This window comes from Ostrea edulis, chromosome 8 (genome assembly GCF_947568905.1).
Source record: "Ostrea edulis chromosome 8, xbOstEdul1.1, whole genome shotgun sequence".
Lineage (NCBI taxonomy): Eukaryota > Metazoa > Mollusca > Bivalvia > Ostreida > Ostreidae > Ostrea > Ostrea edulis.
This window is the reverse complement of record NC_079171.1, coordinates 56,798,338-56,824,091: the sequence shown is the minus strand read 5'-3', so window position 1 is coordinate 56,824,091 and position 25,754 is coordinate 56,798,338. Positions and strand designations below refer to the sequence as shown.

The following is a 25,754-nucleotide window of genomic DNA, read 5'->3' as shown; positions in this document are numbered from 1 at the left end:
ACGTAAACTAGTCTTTTGGGGGCTTCCTATATTTCACGGATACACACACATACACGAAATATCTCGTATGTTTTTGGTGTGTAGGTGTAACAAATAAACTCCGCCCAATTGCAGGTTTAATATTTTGAAATTAACAGGACATATTTTATGCCCAAACCGTACTTTGTTCTTTACGAAATCCTGGATACAGGTATATGTCGGTCAAGAAATGACAATGCTACGACACTATGTATTGCCGATGTACATTTGTACTGTTATAAGAATTTCACGAATTCTGTCAAAAATTTTTAAACATGTTCTCTACATTATATACTTAGTGATTCCAACTTTCTTCCATATTCAACATACATTTTATCACCGTTTTAGATCAAAATCGACAAGTGGGATTTTCAGCATTTACTTATTCCGGTTCCGATTTTCTACCACCATACGCAGGGAGTGGACCAGGAGTCCTTGTCTTTACTCACGACGCCACGACATGTATTCCATTGGTTTTAAACATAACTGTCAATAAAGTGACGAAGGGGATCGCTATTTATAACTCCAGAATAAATGAACTGCGGACGACTTGTATCGGATATGACCCTAGTGCTGCCAACATTGAAATTTGTGAAATGATGATCATGGGTACGTAGCCGTTGCACTGCAGCGAAGGAATATTTGAAAATATACTGACAAAGTCCCATGACAAGACGTGTTCATAGCTGATTTCTATACTGCCTCTGTGATTATGCGTGTATAGCACACACACACACACACACACACACACACACACACACACACATATATATATATATATGAAAAGAAACCACAGAAATCCTCCGTAAATATATTCTCTAAATTCTTTCATTTCTAGGATGTGAAGAGAAACATTATGGAGAAAATTGTAGATCTTGCGATTCAAAATGCTTAGACAGCCAGTGTGATGCATTTGATGGATCCTGTATCTATGGATGTCATAACAGTTTGAAGATCCCTCCTGAATGTGATGGTATGTCTACTTGTTTTGGAAATGTAATTTCAGAATTTTAAAGCTGATATGATTTCAGATACACCAGATTTCATCCTGTCGAAGCACCGGGCATAGGCCTAAATTTTGCAGCCCTTCAACCGGTATGGTGGCTTCTCAATGTGTGAAAAATTCTCGAGAAGGACAATACACAATATTTAATAAATCAATCATCCTGTCGACCATAATTCTTTTCCATAATACATGTGTTGATCTGTTATACATCTGAAACTGGGGCATTTTCTAACTTGCCTGGATATCTCCAATGCTAATATACGGAAAGGATAAACAAACGCTTAAAGTTTGTCTGGAACACCGTTTTAATTCCGCGTTTAGTCATGCCAATGACGTAACAAAGGAAAATGTCTACATGACAACTTGCGGTGAAATTTGTTAACAATATTTTGTCTGCTACGAGTACTGGCACAGATGGGTAGTTTTGTGTAGCTCCGGGGTGTTCTTCAGACAATAAGAAGAGAGGGTAATACGGCTTGGATGCAAACTGTTCAGGTTTTTTAATGTAAAGATCAATTATTAGAATTTGTTGGGGATTTTTGTAGACTGGACCATAAGTTTTATTGTCTTTTGACATGGGCCTTTGATATTTGGAATGTGAGTATACCATGATAAAACAATGTATCGCGTGCCATTTTTAATGACCTTTGACCTATTATGTAACGGTCAAATAATATATTTTAGGGGCATTTTTTGTTATCAAGACCATACCTTTTTTGTCTTATCACATAGGCCCTTATTGTTTGATATGGGGGCATAACAGGATAGACTATTGTATCAGGTTTCATTTTGATGACCTTGACCGTCTATGTAAAGGTCAAGTAAGTTTAGGGCTAGGCCTTTGATATTTGGTATGTGAGTACACCATGACAATAGAGTACTGCGTGCCATTTTTATGACCTTTGACCTTGACCTTTTTTGTAAAGGTAAATTAATAGAATTTTTTTTGGTATTTTTCTGTCCGGATCATAATTTTGTTTTTTTGACATAGGCATTTGATATTTGGTACTTGTGTATACAGTATTTTGTGTGTCATTTTTTAAGACAGTTGGCCTATTCGTATATAGGGCTCACGGCGGGTGTGACCGGTCGACAGGGGATGCCTATTCCTCCTAGGCACCTGATCCCACCTCTGGTGTGTCCAGGGGTCCGTGTTTGCCCAACTATCTATTTTTATTGCTTGTAGGACTTATGAGATTGATCACTATTCGTTATCTTCACCTTTCATGTAACTGGCAAACAATAGATTTTTAGAGGCATTTTTGTTGTCCAGACCACAAGTTTTTTGTCTTCAATATGATATACGCATACCAGAATAAGACAGTGTTACGTGTCATTTTTGATGACCTTTAACATTTACCTTTTTATGTAAAGGTTAAATGATATTTTTTGGCTGGGTTTTGATATTTGGTATGTGGGTATACCACACCTATCATAGGGTCAAATGCTGTCTGACTTGTTTCATACAGATTGTTAAGCCGTTCTTGGCACACTGATTTTGACTACGGATACCTCCGTTTACCTGATGAGTATATAGGCTCACGGCGGGTGGGACCGGTCGACAGGGAATGCTTACTCCTCCTAGGCACTTCATACCACCTCTAGTGTGTCCAGGGGTCCGTGTTTGCCCAACTATCTATTTTGTATTGCTTATAGGAGTTATGAGATTGATCACTGTACGTACTCTTCATATTTTATAATAAGACTGTGTCACGAGTCACTTTGATGACCTTTTATATAAAAGCCCATTGATAGAATTTTCGGGATAAGCGAGTGTAAGTATTGTATGATTTTCGACTTTAAATATGATCCCAAAAATGTGTTTTAATATCATGGGAAATGGATGGAGAGACATCAGTTTTAGTGCGTAAAACTATTCTTTCTAGTTCTTTGTTATATTTGACATTGTTAATTCCGGATTTTCGCTGTTTAGTATCACTTCCGGGTTTTTGCTGTTTAGTAACACTTCCGGACTTTCGCTGTTTAGTAACTTTTCCGGGTTGTCCCTGTTAAGTAACACTTCCCGATTGTTGCTGTTTAGTTACAGTTCGTGTTGTTACTTCCAGGTTGTCGCTGTTTAGTTACAGTTCGTGTTGTTACTTCCGTGTTGCCGCTCGCGTTGATTGACAGATAAACGTAACTTTTCCTCCGTTGTCGAGTGGTTAGAGCATGGCGCTCAAAATCACACGGCCTTTCATCTCTATCGGCGTGGGTTCAAATCCCGCTCTCGCCGGTAATTGAGAAAGTTTCCCAGTTTACTTTCGGAAGGTCCGTGGTCTCTTCCCATGTACATTGTATCTGGGTTCTTTCTTCCACCAATAAAAACTGGACGCCACCAAATAACTGAAAAATTGTTGAGTGTGGCGGAAAACATCAATGAATCAATAATAATCAAATTCAAATTCATCTTTATTAGTTTGGAAAGTGTGTGCGCTTACATGTTTCTTATCAAAACATTAGATAGATATAAAGCGCATGGAAATAGGACTTAAGTCTTTTAAAAATGAACATCACTGCCCTAAGTGAAGAAATATTTAATATAAAGCACAGAAAATTTCACTTTATTTTTTATGCATTTTTTTCTTACGGTCATATTCATGTATGGGCGAGTGTCACAGTGTTATTTGTCTACGAAAGTAAATCTACCCGGGGTTGATCTCACGACCTGCGGAATCTCCTAACAGCATGTAACCAGCGCGCTAGACCGCACGCTCATCTATATATACCAGGACTCGTTCTTTGTTTTTGACTTGATTCAGCGAAACACTGATTAGACTGAGATGGGAACAAATTTCTTACTGCTACATATTACACTCGATGATTTTAATATGTAGACGTTTTGTTTATTATAACCTTTTGTACTTTAGTTGTAGTTTTAGTTTCTTTACTTATCTATGTAAATATTCTATCATCCTGAAGAAGGGACAGGTCGCTCCGAAAATTTGAAAATTCACTGTTGTTCGTGTCGTTGGTCATGTACTATTAGATCTGACACTTTGAGTGTTGAGTCGTGTTCGATTTTAGTGTTTTATACACGCATTTACTAATATGTTGGATTATAATGAATACGTGTTGTGTGTGTGTGTGTGTGTGTGTGTGTGTGTGTGTGTGTGTGTGTGTGTGTGAGAGAGAGAGAGAGAGAGAGAGAGAGAGAGAGAGAGAGAGAGAGAGAGAGAGAGATCACTAAAACCAATATTAATCAACATTCAAAGTATCTGATCTGAATGTAGATACGAGATAGAGCAAATAAGAATATTATAAAACAATACAAATGACGAACGACACGAAGAAACGTTTCGTTTGTCATCAGGTTTTCTAGATTATTTTTAGTGTTAGATTATGTTTCTATCTAGTTTTATTTGCCATGTAAATATTTTATATCCAGAAAAAGGGACAGAGTGTCAATTCGCAATTTCATATTGTTTTTGTCGTTGGTCTTTTTAGATAGATACATGTAGATAACTAGAGAGAGACAGGTAGATAGATTAATTGTAAATTGTTTAAAGTCCCGCTCGTGAAATTTCCACTCATGGAGACATCACCATTACATGTACCGGTGAAGGGCTGCAAAATTGAGGCTTTGCTCAGCGTTTACAGCCTTTGAGCAGGGAGGGATCGTTGACGTGCCACACCTGCTGTGACACGGGGCCTCGGGTTTGCGGTCTCATTCGAAGGACCGCTCCATTTAGTCGCCTCATACGACAAGCAAGGGATACTGGAAACCTATTTTAATCATAAATACGTATATTTCATAGAGTATGGAACCCCAGATATTTGGATACAAAGATCTTAATCCTGAAATATTGTCTATTCACTTTGTAGTTTGTAAAGGACTGTTGTATGGAGAAAACTGTAATGAGCCCTGTGGACATTGCGTCAATGGAAGTAAATGTGACACGAAAGGTGTCTGTACCAAAGGATGTGAACATCAATGGGCTGGACCCCAGTGTGACGGTATGCTTCCTTTTACCTTCTACATTTCTTTATCTATATTTTTATGCCCCCTTTTGAAAAAGAGGGGACATATTGTGTTGCAACTGTCGGTCGGCCGGTCTGTAGACCATGTGTTGTCCGCTCAATTACTTGAGAACCATTCACTTGATGATAATGATATTTCATATGTGGGTTGGCGTTGGTTATGAGTGGAAGATGACCCCTATTGTTTTTCAGATCAGAAGGTCAAGGGTCAATCTACTCTGGACATAGGAATATAATGTCCGCTCAATATCTCGAGAACCCTTTGCTTGAAAGACATCAAACTTGGCACACTGGTACATCCTAAGGAGTAGATGACCGCTATTGATTTTGAGGTCATATGGTCAAACAAGGGTCAAAGTGGGCATAGGAATATACTGACCATTCAATGTCTAGAGAACCCTTTGCTTGACAGACATCGAACTTGGTACACCAGTACATCTTCAGAAGAAGATGACCCCTATTGAATTTGAGGTCACATGGTCAATGGTCAAGGGTCAAACTGGACATAGGAATATACTGTCCGTTCAATATCTTGAGAACGCTTTGCTTGACAGACATCAAACTTGGTACACTAGTACGTCTTCAAGAGAAAATGACCCCTATTGATTTTGAGGTCACACGGTCAAAGGTCAAGGGTCAAACTAGACATTGGAATATACTGTTCCTTCAATATCTTGAGAACCCTTTTCTTGACAGAGATCAAACTTGGTACACTGATACGTCTTCAGGAGAAGATGACCCCTATTGATTTTGAGGTCACATGGTCAAAGGTCAAGGGTCACACTAGACATAGGAATATATTGACCGTTCAATATCTCGAGAACCCTTTGCCTGACAGACATCAAATTTGTTACACTGGTATGTCTTCAGGAGAAGATGACCCCTATTGATTTTGAGGTCACATGGCCAAAGGTCAAGGGTCAAACTGGACATCGGAATATACTCTCCGTTCAATATCTTGAGAACCCTTTGCTTGACAGACATCAAACTTGTTACACTGGTAATTCTTCAGGAAAAGATGATCCCTATTGATTTTGAGGTCACATGGTCAAAGATCAAGGGTCAAACTGGATATAGGAATATAATTTCTGCTCAATATCTTGAGAACCCTTTTCTTGACAGACATCAAACTTAGTACACTGGTAGATCTGTAGGAGAAGATGACTCTTATTGATTTTGAGGTCACATGGACAAAGGTCAAGGGTGAAACTAGACCTGGGAATATACTGTCTGCCCAGTATCTTGAGAACCCTCTTCTTGACAGACATCAAACTTGGTACACTGATACATCTTCAGGAGAAGATGACCTCTATAGATTTGAGGTAATACTGGACATAGGAATATATTGTCCGTTCAATATCTTGAGAACCCTTTGCTTGACAGACATCAAACTTGTTACACTGGTAATTCTTCAGGAAAAGATGATTCCTATTGATTTTGAGGTCACATGGTCAAAGATCAAGGGTCAAACTGGATATAGGAATATAATTTCTGCTCAATATCTTGAGAACCCTTTTCTTGATAGACATCAAACTTAGTACACTGGTAGATCTGTAGGAGAAGATGACTCTTATTGATTTTGAGGTCACATGGACAAAGGTCAAGGGTGAAACTAGACCTGGGAATATACTGTCTGCCCAGTATCTTGAGAACCCTCTTCTTGACAGACATCAAACTTGGTACACTGATACATCTTCAGGAGAAGATGACCTCTATAGATTTGAGGTAATACTGGACATAGGAATATATTGTCCGTTCAATATCTTGAGAACCCTTTGCTTGACAGACATCAAACTTGTTACACTGGTAATTCTTCAGGAAAAGATGATTCCTATTGATTTTGAGGTCACATGGTCAAAGATCAAGGGTCAAACTGGATATAGGAATATAATTTCTGCTCAATATCTTGAGAACCCTTTTCTTGATAGACATCAAACTTAGTACACTGGTAGATCTGTAGGAGAAGATGACTCTTATTGATTTTGAGGTCACATGGACAAAGGTCAAGGGTGAAACTAGACCTGGGAATATACTGTCTGCCCAGTATCTTGAGAACCCTCTTCTTGACAGACATCAAACTTGGTACACTGATACATCTTCAGGAGAAGATGACCTCTATAGATTTGAGGTAATACTGGACATAGGAATATATTGTCCGTTCAATATCTTGAGAACCCTTTGCCTGACAGACATCAAACTTGTTACACTTGTACGTCTTCAGGAGAAGGTGATTTTGAGGTCACATGAGCAAAGGTCAAGGGTAAAACTGGACATAGGAATATACTGTCCCTTCAATATCTTGAGAACCCTTTTCTTGACAGACATCAAACTTAGTACACTGGTAGATCTGTAGGAGAAGATAACTCTTATTGATTTTGAGGTCACATGGACAAAGGTCAAGGGTGAAACTAGACCTGGGAATATACTGTCTGCCCAGTATCTTGAGAACCCTCATCTTGACAGACATCAGACTTGGTACACTGATACATCTTCAGGAGAAGATGACCCCCATAGATTTGAGGTAATACTGGACATAGGAATATATTGTCCGTTCAATATCTTGAGAACCCTTTGCCTGACAGACATCAAACTTGTTACACTTGTACGTCTTCAGGAGAAGGTGATTTTGAGGTCACATGAGCAAAGGTCAAGGGTAAAACTGGACATAGGAATATACTGTCCCTTCAATATCTTGAGAACCCTTTTCTTGACAGACATCAAACTTGGTACACTGGTACATCTTCAGGAGAAGATGATTCCTATTGATTTTGAGGTCACATGTTTAAATGTCAAGGGTCAACCTGGACATTGGAATATACTCTCTGCTCAATATCTTCAGAAGCCTTTGCTTGACATACATGAAAGTTTAAATAGTACACTGGTGTATATTCAGGAGAAGATGACTCCTATTGATTTTGAGGTCACATGGTCAAAGCTCAAAGGTCAAACTGAACATAGTAATATACTGTCCACTCAAAATCTTGATAACCCTTTTACTTGACAGACATCAAACTTAGTACACTGGTACATCTTCAGGAGAGGATGATCCATATTGATTTTGAGGTCAAAAGTCAATAGTTGAACTGGACATAGTAATATATTGCCTCCTATATTTTAAGAATTATTTGCTTGATTGACACGTACCAAACTTGGTACACTGGTACAGCATAAGGAGTAGATGACCCTTATTGAATTTTAGGTCACATGGTCCATTCACTCTTGACATAGGAAGATATTGTCTGTTCAATATTTTGAATTGATGATAATGCTATCAATTAAATGAGGTGTGTGTATAAACCTTTTCAATTTTGCACCATGGGGGGCATATGTGTTTTACAAACATCTCTTGTTTAATCTAATATTTTATTTGTATTTATAAAAAGACCCACATTTCCATAGTTTAGCTCACTTTAATGATTTTCAAATTTTGTGATTTTTTTCCGGATGAATGTTTAATAAAAGCATATTTGGTGAATGTTGATAATGAAAAAGTGATTGCTATCTTAAGAATATATGACGTTTTCTGGATTCCTGACACCCCTTTTTAATGAAAAGTAACATTGTAACCAATTCCTTTTTCGCAAACCTAAAGTTCATCACAATATGTTCTACTCGACAACAAACATGCTGTTGACCATTGCCATTTATTCTTTGCTTTCATTTAAAGGGACATTACCTGTAATTCTTCCTCCCGAAATTGAATTCTATGAAAATTGTTCTTTTTCATTTATTTCAGTAGTAACACCAGTATTTGATTCTATCAAACACTTTTGAATCTGAAAACAAGCACATGAATATATGTGATTTTGGTTATTGAATAATTATATTCTGGCAAGACAACAATTCTTACTTATATAAAAGCGGTTATCTAACGTAGTTTTTTGGGTTTCTCTTGTTTTTTTGTATAAACTAGATGGTATATTAGTCATTAATATATATTTTTATGCCATTGAGAAATTTTGAGAAAAAAGGTATTTTTCACAACTAATGCCCATTTTGTTGACATAACTAAGTGATGTCTTAAAAGAACTATCATGAAATATCTTTGAATAGTTTGCAGTGACGGAATTTACGGACTAAACTGTGCACTACAATGCGGACAGTGTAGAAATGGTACATATTGCAACAAGAAAACTGGGATATGTCCGGAAGGGTGCCAGGATCACTGGAGCGGAGACAAATGTGACGGTAAATCTTCATATACCAGAAAAGAAATAGTTTGTTCTGATTTTTATCAATTAAGAATATACCGGGCTTCTAATATACAGGACATCCCATTACATTATTTTTTTTATTCTTCCAAGGCAAAAATCAAAGTAATGCGATTATCATTATTCTACGATATACCATCGTACGTAATAACTGATTATGAGAACATTGATTCAATCTCGCTTGTCCTTCGTTTTTTGATAATACAACAATAAAATGGATAACTGATTATTCAGTTTTATAATCACAAAGAATAATCATTATAAGTTACGAAACAAATTCATAAATAACTGAAGAAAATCACCATGGTTTAGAGACAGTATCAGATCTAAGAGGGATTTGGGGAAGTTGTGATTCAATATGAATGAATTGTCTGGATTCCAAGATCGATGAACATGTAACTATTTCGATACACAGTTAACCCTCTCCCACATATATGTACTCAAAACAGTTGATATAATCCGCCAACAGTAAACTAGATACTTGCAATACTTTTCAAAATCGATCTATTATTTATCTCTACATATCACTTTTTGTCAGCAAATAGCATGTAGGCCTAGTCCATTTTGGAAACTATCATGACGTCACGATGACCTAATTCGTAACTCTGTGAAGGCAAACGATCAATTGTATATTTCTGAGTCGTAGTACACGTAGAATAGAAATAAGGTTCTTGCGTTGTGCATTAATGAAATTTTCCGTACAATTTTCTTATGATACCGCCATCAGTAAAAGAATTATGATTCATTTCTTGAGTTATGCTTCATCAATGTTATGAAACGTTCCGTGAATCCGATGGAATTTCAGTAATGATTGGATCAATGAAAACGTTTTCCCCTCTATTTTGAAATCATCCTGCAGTATTTTTTGAAAGGTAATTCTTCAAAAAATGAATGGTTTTTTTTTTTTTGGTTTTTTTTTTTTTTTTGCTTTTCAGAATATAATAGTAATCAGGGAAATTAAATGACGCACGCATCATTGAGAAATTAACTCAAAACTCTGATGAGAAAAAACGAAACTATTAATCATAGCATTATTAAAAAAACGAACACCAAAATACACAAATTAGCAGAACTCTTTTTGTTGTGTACAGTTTTGCCAATAATTTTGGAATAATGGCGGTTATAGTTCTCTCAAATTGATTGATACCCAACGTACTTTCCATGTTACATTACAAAAAAACATGACAGGTTTTTAAAAGTCGTAATTCCTTGTGGATAAGAACTGTATACGGTCAAATTTTGGATTATTTCATGTATTTTCTGCAGGTATCCATTATCATAAACATGTAGGGTTTTAGATACATGTAAGGAGAGATGGTACACTATATGAATGTAAGAGTTGTAAGAGTTAATGACAAGTTAACTGTTAGTTAAAGTTAACTAACCTTAGTACAACGGGGTCCTGTTGTTTTTGTTTTTCGGTTAGTTGTGTATTGAAGTGACGTCAACATAAACTCGTTTGATGCAATGTATACTTCGTAACTCTGATTTACTTATCAACAGAATGCGCACCGGGGTTTTTTGGACCAAATTGCAACGAAAAGTGTGCAGCTTGTAAGATTGGTACTACTTGCAACAAAGTAACAAAGGTGTGTCCTCACGGATGTCAAGAGCACTGGAGCGGGCCATTATGTGATTGTAAGTAAAGATTCCCGATAAGATCTTTCTAGAATTTCCATGTATCTTCGAAATATCAGTTGAAGGGTGCTCATCGTTTTGATTTTTTTTTTACAGTCCAGTTGATTGTATTTAGATCAGCTTAGAAATGAAACTGATCACCGATCACTGTTCGTTATCTTCACCTCTCATTAAGTTCATACAATGCCTATCATTCATATATGCATGTCTTAAAGATTCCTGCATATTGAACAGATTGTGAAACAGGTTATTATGGACCAAACTGTCTACAACAATGTGGAAAGTGTATGAAAGTGGAAGACTGCAACAGCACGTCTGGAATATGCGCGTCTGATTGCCAGCATGGATGGAGTGGAGACAAATGTGATGGTATATATTCTAAAATAATCACCTTTCTAGACGTACTCTCTCATGCAAAACATGCATATCAGTTGTCACATCACTTAGATAGATCGAATTTGAACGTATTTTGTTGTAATTTATCATTTCCAGAGTTGATAGTTATGCTAATTTCAGAGTTAATCACTTAAAATTATTGATACAATTACACCAATTTTAATTTGACAGTTGTATATATTATCCAAGCTATTAGGGGGATATATATAACAATAATATGGCAATATCTGATAATTGAAATTTTCACGAATTTGCAAATCTAGTGAACATATTTATTAGATTTGTTAATAACTAGTGAGCACTTTAATGCGTGGTAAAAAAAATTCTGACTACATTCGATATGGTAGAAAGGTAATCAAATGAATAAACACCGTATATATTAGGGAGTCATGCAACGCCAGAGAAATTTGATTTGGGGGAAAGTGGAGGATATGTACAAAAAAATTGAAATCGAAAACTTTCAAATTTGACTTTATTTAGTCAAAAAATGCAGTTTTAGTACAAAACAATCTGAACAAAAATCTAAAACCCCTGCTGGACTCGAACATGCGATCTAAAGCTCAGCAGTGGACGTGCCAATCAACTACCTACTCAGCTAAGCGATGATTTTTAAGTGAATAAACAGATATTACTGATATTTAAATTTTCATCCAAATTTTAAAAGAGTCATTATGACGATGTACAGTACCTCCATCAATAATATTCATGCTTTAGAAAAAAAAATCTTTTGAAAATATGTATACACCATCAGAATTTAGTTACATGTAGATTCACAATGACAAATACACACTAGTATTACAGCTACCATTCCGACTTGCAAACATGCATTCCCAATATATGAAGTGACCTGAAGTCATTCAATCAAAAGTGAAACACCATATATATGTCTCGTATTTGTGTTATCATTTTTGATATGCATTGATCATCGAATACATACTATGTTAAGTATAAAAAAATGTGTTCAATGTCATACATCTATATCTTTCTATATATCTGTCTATCTATCTATCTACATGTATATATATATATATATATATATATATATATATATATATATATATATATATTTATCTATCTACCCATCTATCTATCTATCTATCTATCTACATGTATATATCTATTTATCTATCGACCCATCTATCTACCCATCTATCTATCTATCTATCTACCCATCTATCTATCTATCTATATATATATATATATATATATATATATATATATATATATCTACCTATCTATCCATCTATCTATCTTATCACCAAAAAACAAACAAACAAAACAACAACAACAACCAAGAACAAAAAAAAAAAAAGACAAATAATTTTTTAAGATTAGAAAGATTCATTTAATGAATTGTAGCTTATTATAATTCCTTACGGTGAAGAAAGGTGATTTGAAAATCGGAAGTTGACATAATTTCTATCCTTCAACAGAATGTGCACATGGATATTTTGGAACTAACTGTGATGAAAGCTGTGATCACTGTGCACCTGGTACTGAATGTAACAAAACTACGAAAGTGTGTACTTCTGGTTGTGAGGATCCGTGGAGCGGACCACTGTGTGATGGTATAGTGCTGTCAATGATACTTACAAAAAAGGATACTGTATTCTCTCCTGTGAATGAAAGTAATAATAAAAACGTGTCAATAATAATTTTTATTGTCGACATATGTAGCTAACCACAAATTCCAAGAGAAAAGTCCAGGATGAAAAGGAAAATCAAAGAGAAAGGAGTATGAAAAGACAAAATCAGTCCTCTTTTAAATTTCTATGTAATGGATCGATCTCAAAAAGTTGGGATTCGAAATCATACAGAAAGGGATACAGATACAGATTGTATCTATCATACAAAACCAAATTTTGATAAACTCAATGCTAGCAGAATTGTAAGCCCTGCACAAGCTATTGCGTAAACTTCAAAGGTGTATATCTTTGCGTACATTTTTTTTTTTTTGGTGGTTTAAAGATTTTAAGATTCGTCTATGTATAATTAACTAGTAACAATTTTACATTTCATAGTTTGTAAAGAGGGGTTCTATGGCCTAAACTGTTCACACGAATGTGGAAAATGTAAACTAAACACAACCTGCCACAACGTAACAGGTGTGTGCCTAGATGGCTGCCAGGAAAAATGGAACGGATCCAAATGTGAAGGTAGGTTCAAAGGATACAAAATGATCACGTATCAGGTATAAAGGTTTAAAGCATGATATCCGTACATCCTCAAATTCTTTTTCCAAATAATTCTTTTATAGAAACAATGTCGGGGAATTCTTTTTTAAATAGAGATACGAACCACTGACATTGATTTCTATATTTTAAGTGTTTCTTTTTTGTGGAGATATCAACTGCTGATATTGATTTTCATACATTGAAATGATTAAATTTTAAGTGTAGGCCTAACGCGTATTTTTTATTCCCTAAGTGCTCTTGGGATATGTTTTAACATGTCAATGTATGGGATCAGACTAGGATGGTGCTACCAGGTAATAGACTTTTTCTTTTTATTTTGTTATCTTTATTTGGAATGTACATCTCACATGTGTGTATGTTGTAGGCATTCAAGGGAATAGAACATGTATGGAATTAAAGATGTACAATGGGATGTTTAACATATTTTTTTTTACTGTCAAACAAAACATGCTTGACGCAAAAATAACCTGATAAAAATTCATTATACTCTCGGTATGCTGTCTGAATAACTAGACACGATCTCCTTGCGAGCAACGAATAAGCGTTCCGTCCGATATTGAGATGATCAAAATCCATTTTCTCCACATCCTTTCGACGGCTCGAGATTTTAAAGACAATTTCGCTGAAAAGGAGGAAGGGGTGTCGTAGAAAACAATCCTGTGAAATTTGAACCACTGTGTCAATACACACTGCATCAAGGAAAAGCATGTTTATAATATCTTACATAATGAACATCGGGATCGGTTTTCTAGCATCCCAAGGTCACGGCGCAAGTGTCACTGAAAAAAGTGTGTGCGTGGGACTCTTTTTTTTTGCAATTAGGTTGTAAGTTTTCCACCTTTCCGACCTTCCCTTTTTTCTGTTGCCTACTATTGAATTTTGTCTTTCTTTTGATGCCTGGATTGTGTGTGTGTATTTAGCAGAACCTATACCGGTCCTATTTCGAAGGGAATGTAAATCTGGAAAGTGCTAAATGCTCGTCGCGTTTTTGAAGATGTATTTATAGAATTGGAGAGAAAAGAAGCAGACCTTTGTAAATTTAACAAATGCAACGAAATTATTCACTATTAAAGAGGTTCGCACCTGACATTTGGAATAATGTCAAGGTTTTGGGAAGTGTATTTTTGATTTCTACATTGAAGGAGAATTACGAAATTAAAAAGAAAAACTAAGGATCGCAACGCTTGTTATTGAGATATATTATTCAAAAGATGACCTTTTAGCACTTAAAATCTATTCAATTAAACTTGATTTGTCTGTTGATGTCAACACAACATAAGCAACACAAATCAATTATTGCATAAAATAGATACATAATAATGTCTTCTAACACTACAGATAAAAATAAATAAATTGAAACTAGTAATAGAAATATAAATGACCATTTTGCACTTGAGATACTAAAAACTTCATGATATCAAAATTGATAATTTTAAATGACATATTAGGAGTAATGTCAATTTCGAAAATTTAACACAGTGTTTAAGGTCTGGTCTTACAATTTAAAATGCAAATAAAAAAGTGGGTGTTGGAGATCAATTTTTTTAATTATTGCCGAAAATACTGAATTTTTATACAAAATGTCGAGTAAATTAATTAATACCTTTTTTTAAGAAACGGTCTTCTGTTTGGAAAAATATATCAACCAAGTTAATGAATTACAACGTTTGAACTAGTTTCAAGTCTCAACTTCTTGTATCATAAATCATAAATCTGAAATACATGTATAGGAGTATAAAAATAGACGATACAGTGGATGAAACAGAAACTGTGATATCATGCAGAATTAGAACTTTTTGAATCCTTTCGCCACAAAATATAGTCCATGCGAAACCCTTTCAAAATTTGAATTGACACATTTTTTTTCAACTGGATAGGGTTCAGCAAAAAATGTGTAATATGGTTGCACCAATGGGATCAGTATTGAACCAGTAAATACTTAGTTGTAGCATCCTGCGCAGTTGTACTCAAAAGCTCAGGGGCTAACTTCCTTAAATAAATGCAATTTCCAGATTTTGAACTGGACATTTTCAGCCAAAGTGCTTGATACAAGAGACTAAAGCTTTAATAAAGACAGAGAAGCTTAAGTATCATTGAAATATGGGATGAATGCAATAAATAGATAGAGATTTTATAAGGTTTTTCTATTCGTATAAAGATGGCAGCCAGAAAAGGAGTGCAAAATGGTCGATTTCTCCTTTTTGTTTGTTACGAGAACTTTTTATCCTATTTTCAAGGAATTTAAACTAAAACCAATTGATTATTCTTCATTCACATTGTTTGCAACACATGATTTGTCGAAAAAATAAATCGCGACTGAATCAAAGCCTATTTAGTGAATTCGACATGTTGCGCAATGTTTTTTGCTCTAATTTTTGTCGAAAATATATTGTATTGAAATTTTCCGCTAATTAGAAGTTTGTTTACCTATACTGAATCTATATCAAGCTAAATAAACCAAACCACACTTTTTTCTACACAAAACATGGGAAAATGTATGTTATTGTTTAATTCTCCCCGGCCCTTTATTTAAGGGACTAGCCCCTAAAACCTGATGTGGTCAAGTAGGTCTCGTCGTTATCTACAACTTTTGTTCAATAACGTTCAAGAAAATGTTTTTAGTATTCAAGATAGAAAGGATATTCAGTTTTACGGACCATCCTCCTTCCTTAAAAGGGAACTAAGACAAAATTTAAGGATGGCATATTGTTTGGATATTTTCCGGTATTGAAAGACCCAATTCTAAATTCATATCACCAAATTTTATCTGTATCCTAATCAATGGTAGGCCGCCTGTAAATCAAAATTTTAACAATAGATCTCAGGTGGAGTGACATCTGCAGAGACTGTGGTCTGGAGAGACCCCAGAGAGGTGTTTTGATAACAATAACAGCCAATACTTACTAGCGTTCCTTAGATTTTAGGGAAGCCCAGTATACCTGAAATTTGATAGCATGAACCTGTCCACAACTGTTAACCTACTGTTAGCCTATTTTTTTTTTTGTAATTAGAAGTTTTCAAAACTGCCCAAGACCAATGCAAGTTTAATATAACGACGAGCTCGTTGAAATGATTACACATATGATTCATGTGATTTGCTCTTCATCAACTGAAAAATGATGGAGACTACCCAGAATGTTTCCGGAAAAATGTCGCCTTCATTGCGGTATACTTCAATTGTAACCCCGTAGATAAAACAAATGAATAGTTTGAAAAGTACCACAACTGATTCTGAATTCCAGGCAAGCTTCCCGATACCTCCGTACGTTTTGTTTGCTTGGTTTGAAAGAAAAAACAATCGCAGCTACTGATGACATCACAATGCACTGTTTGAATCAACCGAGTTGTATTTCCCGCGTTAAATGAATTGCCTTAAGTCGTGTTGGAAGATGTTTTCGGTCTTTGCTCGTCTCAACGGTCACACAATAAACATATTATAAAGTTATGTAGATAAGCAGGATTATTTGGTTTGTAAACATCTTTTGTTTTCTCTCCAGAATTGGAGGAAGTTAATTAGAGTTAGGGATGTGGTCCATGCACATCTTGTTGAATTTCAAATAAACATTCATCATAATCAATACTAAAGAAATGGTCAAACTAAGACTACAGTTTTCTCTAGAATGTGTGGATGGACTGTATGGCAAGGCCTGTGAAATTACATGTGGATTGTGTAAAATCGAAGATTCCTGTGACAAAGAAAATGGTTCTTGTCCATCTGGATGCCAGACTCACTTTAGTGGACCCCGTTGTGATGGTAATATTTATGTGATAACAAAGTTCATGTTTTGTATTGTGATGTAGAACTCATTTTCTGCTATGTACGTGTACTGATTTTTGTTACATGTAAATGTTAAGAAAATTAGGTTTCTCATATTAAACGTATTGAAATGTGATATTTTGTAGGCAACAACTAGGTATTAAATGCGTTCTTTTGACACACAAAAAGTGTGTGCCGCTGTTTTGTCAAAGTCAAACCCTCTCATTTCAAAGGAACTGAATTCACATAGTTTTCACCTTCACTACCACCCCCTCCCCCTTAAAACTAAATATGATAAATGTTGAAACTAACCAATTAAAAAGTAAAAACATACGAGTACAAATAATACTCTGTATACATTTTTTCTGTTTATTCACGAATAAAATCTACATTGGACTATTAGGTATGGTTCCATGTAAAAATCAGGAAAAATCTCATTTTCGTGATAACTCCATGTTCACGACATGAATCCAAACTTGGCATACTAAGCTACCGTGATATGTTTAGCAAATATACAAAGTAGTTTTGATTTATTTCGCCTAGTTCCAAAATCAATGAAAGATATTTATGAAGAATCAGAATTCACACTTAGTGCAAATCTATACAAAATACTATTGTAATCCTTTTGAAATCTAAAAACAGCAAAGTGGGTCTGAAACTAGATCATCATATACCACATGCTTTGAAATATTTTTTTTAAGTTCCAATATAACATTTTAAAACCTCTCTGAATGTTTCGATTTAAATGCAATTTCGGTTATGGTTTTTGTATTTAACCTCGATGGTCGCTAGGGGCGCTGCGTTGTCAACCATGCTAAGTGCGCGGAATATGTCGGATCCAAAACTTTATACAATGTAGAACAATATTCCGACAAAGTGTGGTCCACCCTTAAGCCATTATCTAAAAGAAACGAACCAATTTACCTTCGGAGAGTGTCAGAAATACATCGATGCATCTAGCGTCACTGAAGACGGAGGTATACAGCCCGTGTGTGGAGCAGCCGACAGCGAAGACCGAGCTACAAATATTATGTCATGTCACCGAGTCGGCGCATTTTGGTAATTGCCAATGCAAATATTTACATATTATACATATGTATAATACATATATTACATATTCAATAAGTCAAAATCCACAATACTTATACTTACTGTACAGAATGGTAATTATAACAAATGTTGTATATGGTATTGTATGAGAGGACTACAGATGGCACCCCCCCCCCCCCTTGTTTCAAAGAGCCACATACTTTCAACAGTTACGATATGATGTGTTTTGGTCGACGACATTCTTCATTAAATGGTCTGCAATAATAGCAGACATCTACATATCGTCAACACAAACGCTTCCTGTCCGAGATAGAAATGTAAATTATGCCTAACTGAGGATCAGTAGGAGTAGGTATCATCTTAAAAGAGTGTAATTTAATGTAGTTTTGACTCGGATTTAAACACTGTATAGTAGGTTGTTATTGCGGTAAAAAAAAATCGCGATTTTTTCATTTGACAATAAATCGGGGTCGGTTTAATACAAAAGCAAATCTTAAAATACTTCCATTTATTTATTATCAATGAAAGGTAAAGATAACGAACAGTGATCTATCTCATAACTCATACAAACAATACAAAGTAGACAATTGGGCAAACATTGACCCCTGGACACACCTGAGATTGAATCAGGTGCTTAGGTGGAATAAGCATCCCCTGTCGACCGGTCACACCCACCGTGAACCTTATAGCCTGATCAGGCAAACGGAGTTATCCGTAGTCAAAATCAGCCTGCCAAAAAAGGCCTAACAACTGATATGAAGGACGTCAGACAGCATTTGACCCAATGATAGGTTGTATTAACAAACTATGAAAAATTAATTTAATGAATGTTAAATTCGCGGAAGTGTTGTTTCAGCGAATATAGCGAAAACTAACTCCGCGAGTTAATTTTCTGCTAAACCGTATACATTCACATTGTACAAATGTAAGCCACAATCTTACTTGAGATGTGATGTTTACTATTTAATATATTCCACCCTCAGTATGAATCACCGATTGCCTGGTGCCGGAGTATCCGGTCCAAGACGTGAAACCGAACAGAAACTAACATTTTTTCTTTAATTATTTTATATACACATTTCTTTTCCCTTAAGGTATTTTATAAGTAGCTAAGTACTTCGTTAATAGCTTGAAAACACGGATGTTTATTAAATTGCTGCTATAAAATTTAGAAATTCTTTCAAAATTAAGGATTATCTCCCTCACGCATTGCTCTTATTCTTAGAAGAATTTTACTCCATTTTTATGGCACACTGTTTTCCCTATAATAGCTCTAAAACTTCATTGTTATTTCGGATTTCAAACATTTCGGTTGAGCATCACTGAAGAGACATAATTTGTCGAAATGCGCATCTGGTGCATCAAAATTGGTACCGGATAAGTTTTACATAAATATATATGTACATCATTTGTTAAATGTTATTTGATATCCACAGAAACATTTGTTTTAATGGTAACCATCCTGCTCTTGACAAACCAGAATTCATTTTTAAATATATATTTACATACATATACATGTCAAAAGAAAAGATTTAGAATCTGTAGTTTTTAAGCAAGGTTTTTAAAGAATTCCATTTTACTGTCAAACAATTCATAATTCATCCTGGGCACCCGATCCCACCTCTGGTGTGTCCAGGGGTCCGTGTTTGCCCAGCTATCTATTTTGTATTGCTCGTAGGAGTTTGATCTTTGTTCGTTATCTTCACTTTTCATATTGTTAATTATAAATCTTAATATCAAACAATAAGACTATGTGCTCACTTGAGTGTTCTTGACATGTTTTATTAGATTCATAGTTATTTCGGATTTCAAACATTTCGGTTGAGCATCACTGAAGAGACATTATTTGTCGAAATGCGCTTCTGGTGCATCAAAATTGGTACCGTATAAGTTTTACATTATGACCCCTGGGTTGAGGCCTCTGCTGGTGGACTGTTAGTCCCCGAGGGTCTCTACAGCCCAGTAGCTAAGTACTTCGTTACTAGCTTGAAAATACGGATGTATATTTAATTGCTGTTATAAAATTTAGAAATTCATTTCAATATTAAGGATTATCTCCCTCATGCATAGCTCTTATCCTTGGACGAATTTGGCTCCACTTTTTTGGCACGCTGTTTTTGGCTATATTTAGCTCTAAAACTTCATAGTTATTTCGGATTTTAAACATTTCGGTTGAGCATCACTGAAGAGACATTATTTGTCGAAATGCGCATATGGTGCATCAAAATTGGTACCGTATAAGTTTTACATACATGTATCAATATAACTATTTAAAGTCTGCTTCAATTTGACGGTCATGGGACTGATCAATACATGGATTCTTTAATATATATCTCTAATAATAATAATATTAAAGAAATCCCAAAGAGCAAGTCATTTAGCTAATATATATGCCTTTAAAGTTTTCATATCAGCATCATGGAGTGCCATTACCATCACTGTATGCATTGGAAATATCTGTGGTGAATACACAACTGTAAATACATGTCGCACATATGTACCAATCTACAGTGTACATTTTTTTTTTATAAACCTCAAACTTAGTATTATATAAATAACCCTGACATAGATGTACTACATGACCCCTTATGATACTGAAGTCAAAGTTAAATTTCCTTTTTTAATTAACAATTAACAATTATATACATACCTACATCCCTATTACTATTACCTGATACTAATGCAAGGTGAAGATAACGAACAGTGATCAATCTCATAACTCCTATTATATAACCCCTAATATTACTTATTATGTAATAATTATGGTATATTTATTTCGGTGTATCTTGATTTATTTGGACGAAGGACGGGTACTCGTGCGAGTACTAATTATTGCCTTCTATTAGATTCCAAATGAAAAAAAAAAAATGAAGAGTTAATTTTCTATTTACTTATTGAATAAATTAAATAAAAATTATTATTGAAATTATTATATAAATAAAAGATATAATTTATTATGAATAAAACTATTTTAATTATTTAATTTTAATTTACTTATTATATTTTTTAAATTCTAATTTATTGAATAAATTAAATAAATTTTATTATTAAATTATTATATAAATAAATAAATTATTTTATTATCTGTTTTACTTTTTATTTAGTTTTAATAAATATAAGTTACTTCTTTATTTCATTATGATTTATGGCATACGACCACATGTATGTGTCCGGCCATCAAAAGACAGTACCGCAGTCATCAGACGTGTTCGTACACGATGGTCCTTATTTATTTATTTTTAAACCATGGGACAACCCATACGTCCCATACGGAGCATATGTATATTACTACAACACACTTCAACTTCACTATGTTGGTGCATTTGGGAGGTGTTGGAGGGTGAGGCTGGACCGCAATGAGAAGGATAGTATTATGGCAGATAATACAGTCGCCAATCGGTTAACGATATATATGGTTAACCAATCATACGAATATCAAATAAACAAAATGTCCTCATTATAGATAAATATTGGTCACTCAAAAACCAGACACAAAACCTGATTCAGCCCTGACTAGTATCTAAACCTACCTATCACTCATTTAGAATGTTAGGAACACCTTCTCAATATCATATACAGGTTTGTTTAAGCATTTTCTTATTTTCCAAAATTTTATACGCTGTTTTGGAGGAGAAAGAGAGATGGGAAATTCATGTCCTGTAAATTGGTGTCTATCTTATTCTATTATAGGTATCTGCAAAAACTCAAAGACAAAGTTGAAGTGGTTACAGTTGGGAAATAGATCAGCTCAACATATATAGATTAAAGCAAGTGACAGTACCAGGCAATGTTACAAAAAGAAAGGAAAGGAGTAAAAGAATTCAATGTTGAACATTGAATCCAAACAAAATATCAAACATTCATGAAGAAGAAAAAACCGACAAATTGTCAATTAAACCTAAAAGCATTATCATTATCAGATGGTGTATATTCAAGTTATTTCAATTGATATTCCTCTTGTACTTAAATTCGAAAGGGAAATAACTTATGAAAGAATTAAACACCAATGAGTAATGTGTAATAAAGATGTGTTGACATGCAAAAATACCTGTATAATGTGTCACATCATAGAATAGCTCAAATGGTATATTTTATGCAATTTTGGGCTCTTCACCCACCCCTTTCTGTTTGGAAAAGGTACAAACATGAGTCATAACCCCTCCATTCCTACGTTTAATTTTTTTTCTGGATCTACCCTTCCTTTTTAAATATATTGGTTACAAATATATTTCTTTGCTCATGTGTTCCTTTATCATGTTTATGCATTGTTCGGAGTTATAATTTTTAAAAAAAAATGAAGATAAAAAAGAGGATCTAAACTTACAAGTTGCAACTGTTAAAAAAGGACTCAGTGCGTTTGGGGCCAAATTTGGCCCCGTGTTCAAATTAAAAGATATCCCTCAAAGTTCTTTAATAAGGTATATGTTTTTATAAAATGACTATCGTATGTCTGTTAGAAGCTTTATTTTCATATAATGCACACGTAAATACAGTATAGTTTACGATAACTTAGTGCCATTTTGACGTTACTTTATGCGACGTCATGAACAAGAAGGCTGTGTCTTATTATTATTATTTTTTGGCAAAATTAAAAGTGCATTGATACGGCACGGTATATAATAACGAGAGGGTATGTTATATACAGTGGCAGAAATGGCGAAGGTATGCACAGTGTAACGATACTTTTTGGTACATAGCGTCGTCATTCGCGTAACGCTTTGAAACTGCGTGCGGGGACTGCACCTTTTTAGGCTGATTCCGGGACCGTTTCGTTGTTGCATAGAGTGCCGTATCAGTGTACTGTGATTATTATTTGAAAAGTTTAATTGACTCACTCCGATTGATTGATTGAATATTGTTTAACGTCTCTCTCGAGAATATTTCACTCATATGGAGACTGCCGGTGAAGGGCTGCAAAATTTAGGCCTATGCTCGGCGCTTATGGCCATTGAGCAGGGAGGGATCTTTATCGTGCCACACCTGCTGTGACACGGGACCTCGGTTTTTGCGGTCTCATCCGAAGGACCGTCTCATTTAGTCGCCTCTTACGACAAGCAAGGGGTAGTGGGGACCTATATTCTAACCCAGATCCCCACGGGATGACTCACTCCGAAAGTTTTCATGAATTCAAGATTTGTAAATGATTCAAATGTGGCGTATGCTACGATTTGAATGACGAATTTGTGTAACGGTATTTAGTAATTGTATAGTAACCCATATTCAATTAATTTTATCATTCAGCACATGTTTGTATCTTTACATTTGGATTAAATTGCATTGTTTAAATATGAATTAAATGAATATCAATTGTATACATGGTGAGTGGGTACATGAAACTATACTTATGTGTATATATACACCATATTCAAATTCCCCTCCAAGAACACTAAAGGTGTATTCAGCGAAGACACTAAACAATTCTACATTGGATATAGTGAAAATAACATGAAATTCATTCAAAGTAATGTGAGAAGAAATATTAAAATGTCTTGAAAAAAACAAAAAAAAAACATTACATTGGGATTAAGAATGTACTGCACATGTATTCAACACTATCACAATGAAAAGAATAACTAAAAATAATCTTACGGGATTTTAAGATTCAAGATTTTAGCAAATGCACGTGTATCTATTTAAAAATATATGATAAATACTTCTTTATATACAACACATCTTTCAATGCATTGGTATTTACGCAATTGTAACAGTTTGAATTATAAATCAGTATTATCGTCTCAAACCGCGTCCGAGGTCCGCATGGGAGAGGATCGTACATTAAGACACGCCCCCCCCCCCCCCCCCCCACACACCTCTTGCTACATGTCTGATTTAGTCCTGTTCAGTCAGTTTCTAATAATGAATGAAGTAGTGACAGTTTGAATTGTACAAAAGTAAATTGTCTTTTATGACAATTCACTGCCATATATAATGCCGTCAGTCAAAGGTTTGTATTATCCAGCAGTTTGTTGTCATTAACTAGTGAAAGGTTTAAATTATAATCTATACTTTTAATCCTACATGTAGAGTATTGTTTATGGTTTTACATCGTATTGGTATTATTTCAGCCATTTTACGGCAGTATATATATAATAAAAAATGATTATAAAGAAAATTAATCACCGGTAATAATGTAAATTGAAAATGGAAGAAGGATATTAAACAATGTTCCAGTTTCATGATATTAATATCATGATCTAGTTCTGTCCTTATTGCTTAGCGCACAGATGTAATAACTTCAATTCCAGGCCGGGGTGGTGTTCCGGTGACCCCACTTTAGATCCGCGCATGATTTAGATATGCGATGTATTTTGCACACGCCAATATAAATGTTACGTCAACGGCGGATGGATGTAATGGTCTCCCTGTGCGTGAAAATCGTGCTCTACTACTTGAACAACAATTTATCCGTGTATAACACAAAACGATGTATGATACAGGCACATTAAATAGGGGGTGCTTTCTTAACAACGTATATTTTTGTAGTAAAGATATATTTGGTGACTTCCCTAGGCCACTTTTTAAAAAGTAATAGTGAATGGTAAGAATGCAGTTTCGAAGTAGTACTAATAGAAGTTATGAAATGAATTCGTGTATAGAAGGTAGCAACCCCCACCCCCGGAATGAAGAACTAGAAGTTAGGGAAAACGTAAACTTTAATCAATATTATATTTAATGAAAATATATTTGATGTATGTCAACCCTAACCCTCCCCCACCCCACAAATTAGGATTTTGAAGAACATGTTGGCTTTTTGTTTCACTGAATTTTACAAGTATTATTTTTAGACATAGTGAAGTCAACTTCTCCGGCTCCCCGCTCCCCCTTGAAAAAACGATCCTACATGTCTGTAATAAAATAGATAATATACTAATATTCACGAAAGGGTAACACGTTACGAATCCTGGGGTAATTAAAAAATTATAACAATACAAATGCTGCAGATATAGGCCTAGGCCTAAATAGAGTCGTATAGCACGACGGCATATGCACTGTAAAGTTAAATAAAAAGTAGATAAGAATTACATTGAAATAGCTCTACTTTAAATGAAAAAAATATATCTTCATATTGGTCATTTCCACTACACTCTACCGGCTGAGGTAACGTAGTATGTAAGTTGACAAAATGATCTATCAACCCATTATGACGTCACTTTTGAAAAGTGACGTCTATATACCGAAATACATGTATAAATCGACCTCGTGCTCTGTCACGCATTTAGCTATATAGATTAATAAGAAATAGTAGCATTTTGTGTTTGGCAAAATGTTTCATATAATGCAATTTCCATTGATTAAAAGTAATTGATATCAAAGTATTCCTAACTAGTGTACATTTCGCTTAGTTACAGGACACGGAAGTAAGATGGCATGATTAATATATAATACACAACACAAGCCTGACAAAGGAAGACATGTTAATATCGTATCGTGACATTGCCCCGTTAAATTGATTTTAGGAATTTTATCATTTGATGCGGTGTTAGGCGAGTATTTTCTTTTGTAAA

General features: G+C 34.8%; 1 protein-coding gene across 2 annotated transcripts in view; it reads left to right on the top strand.

Moving 5' to 3' along the window:
- The window catches only part of LOC130049229 (multiple epidermal growth factor-like domains protein 11), a 55,500-nt gene that overhangs the window by 6,021 nt on the left and 23,725 nt on the right, over positions 1-25,754 (top strand). For both annotated transcript variants that reach the window (XR_008797717.1, XM_056146540.1), the window contains exons 3-11: positions 367-627; positions 857-991; positions 4,847-4,978; positions 9,056-9,190; positions 10,717-10,851; positions 11,086-11,220; positions 12,681-12,815; positions 13,269-13,403; positions 17,062-17,196. Coding sequence is in view for 1 of the 2 variants with exons in the window: in XM_056146540.1 (XP_056002515.1) it covers positions 367-627; positions 857-991; positions 4,847-4,978; positions 9,056-9,190; positions 10,717-10,851; positions 11,086-11,220; positions 12,681-12,815; positions 13,269-13,403; positions 17,062-17,196 (1,338 nt within the window). In the remaining variant the exon portion in view is untranslated. The remainder of the gene's footprint in view (positions 1-366; positions 628-856; positions 992-4,846; positions 4,979-9,055; positions 9,191-10,716; positions 10,852-11,085; positions 11,221-12,680; positions 12,816-13,268; positions 13,404-17,061; positions 17,197-25,754) is intronic.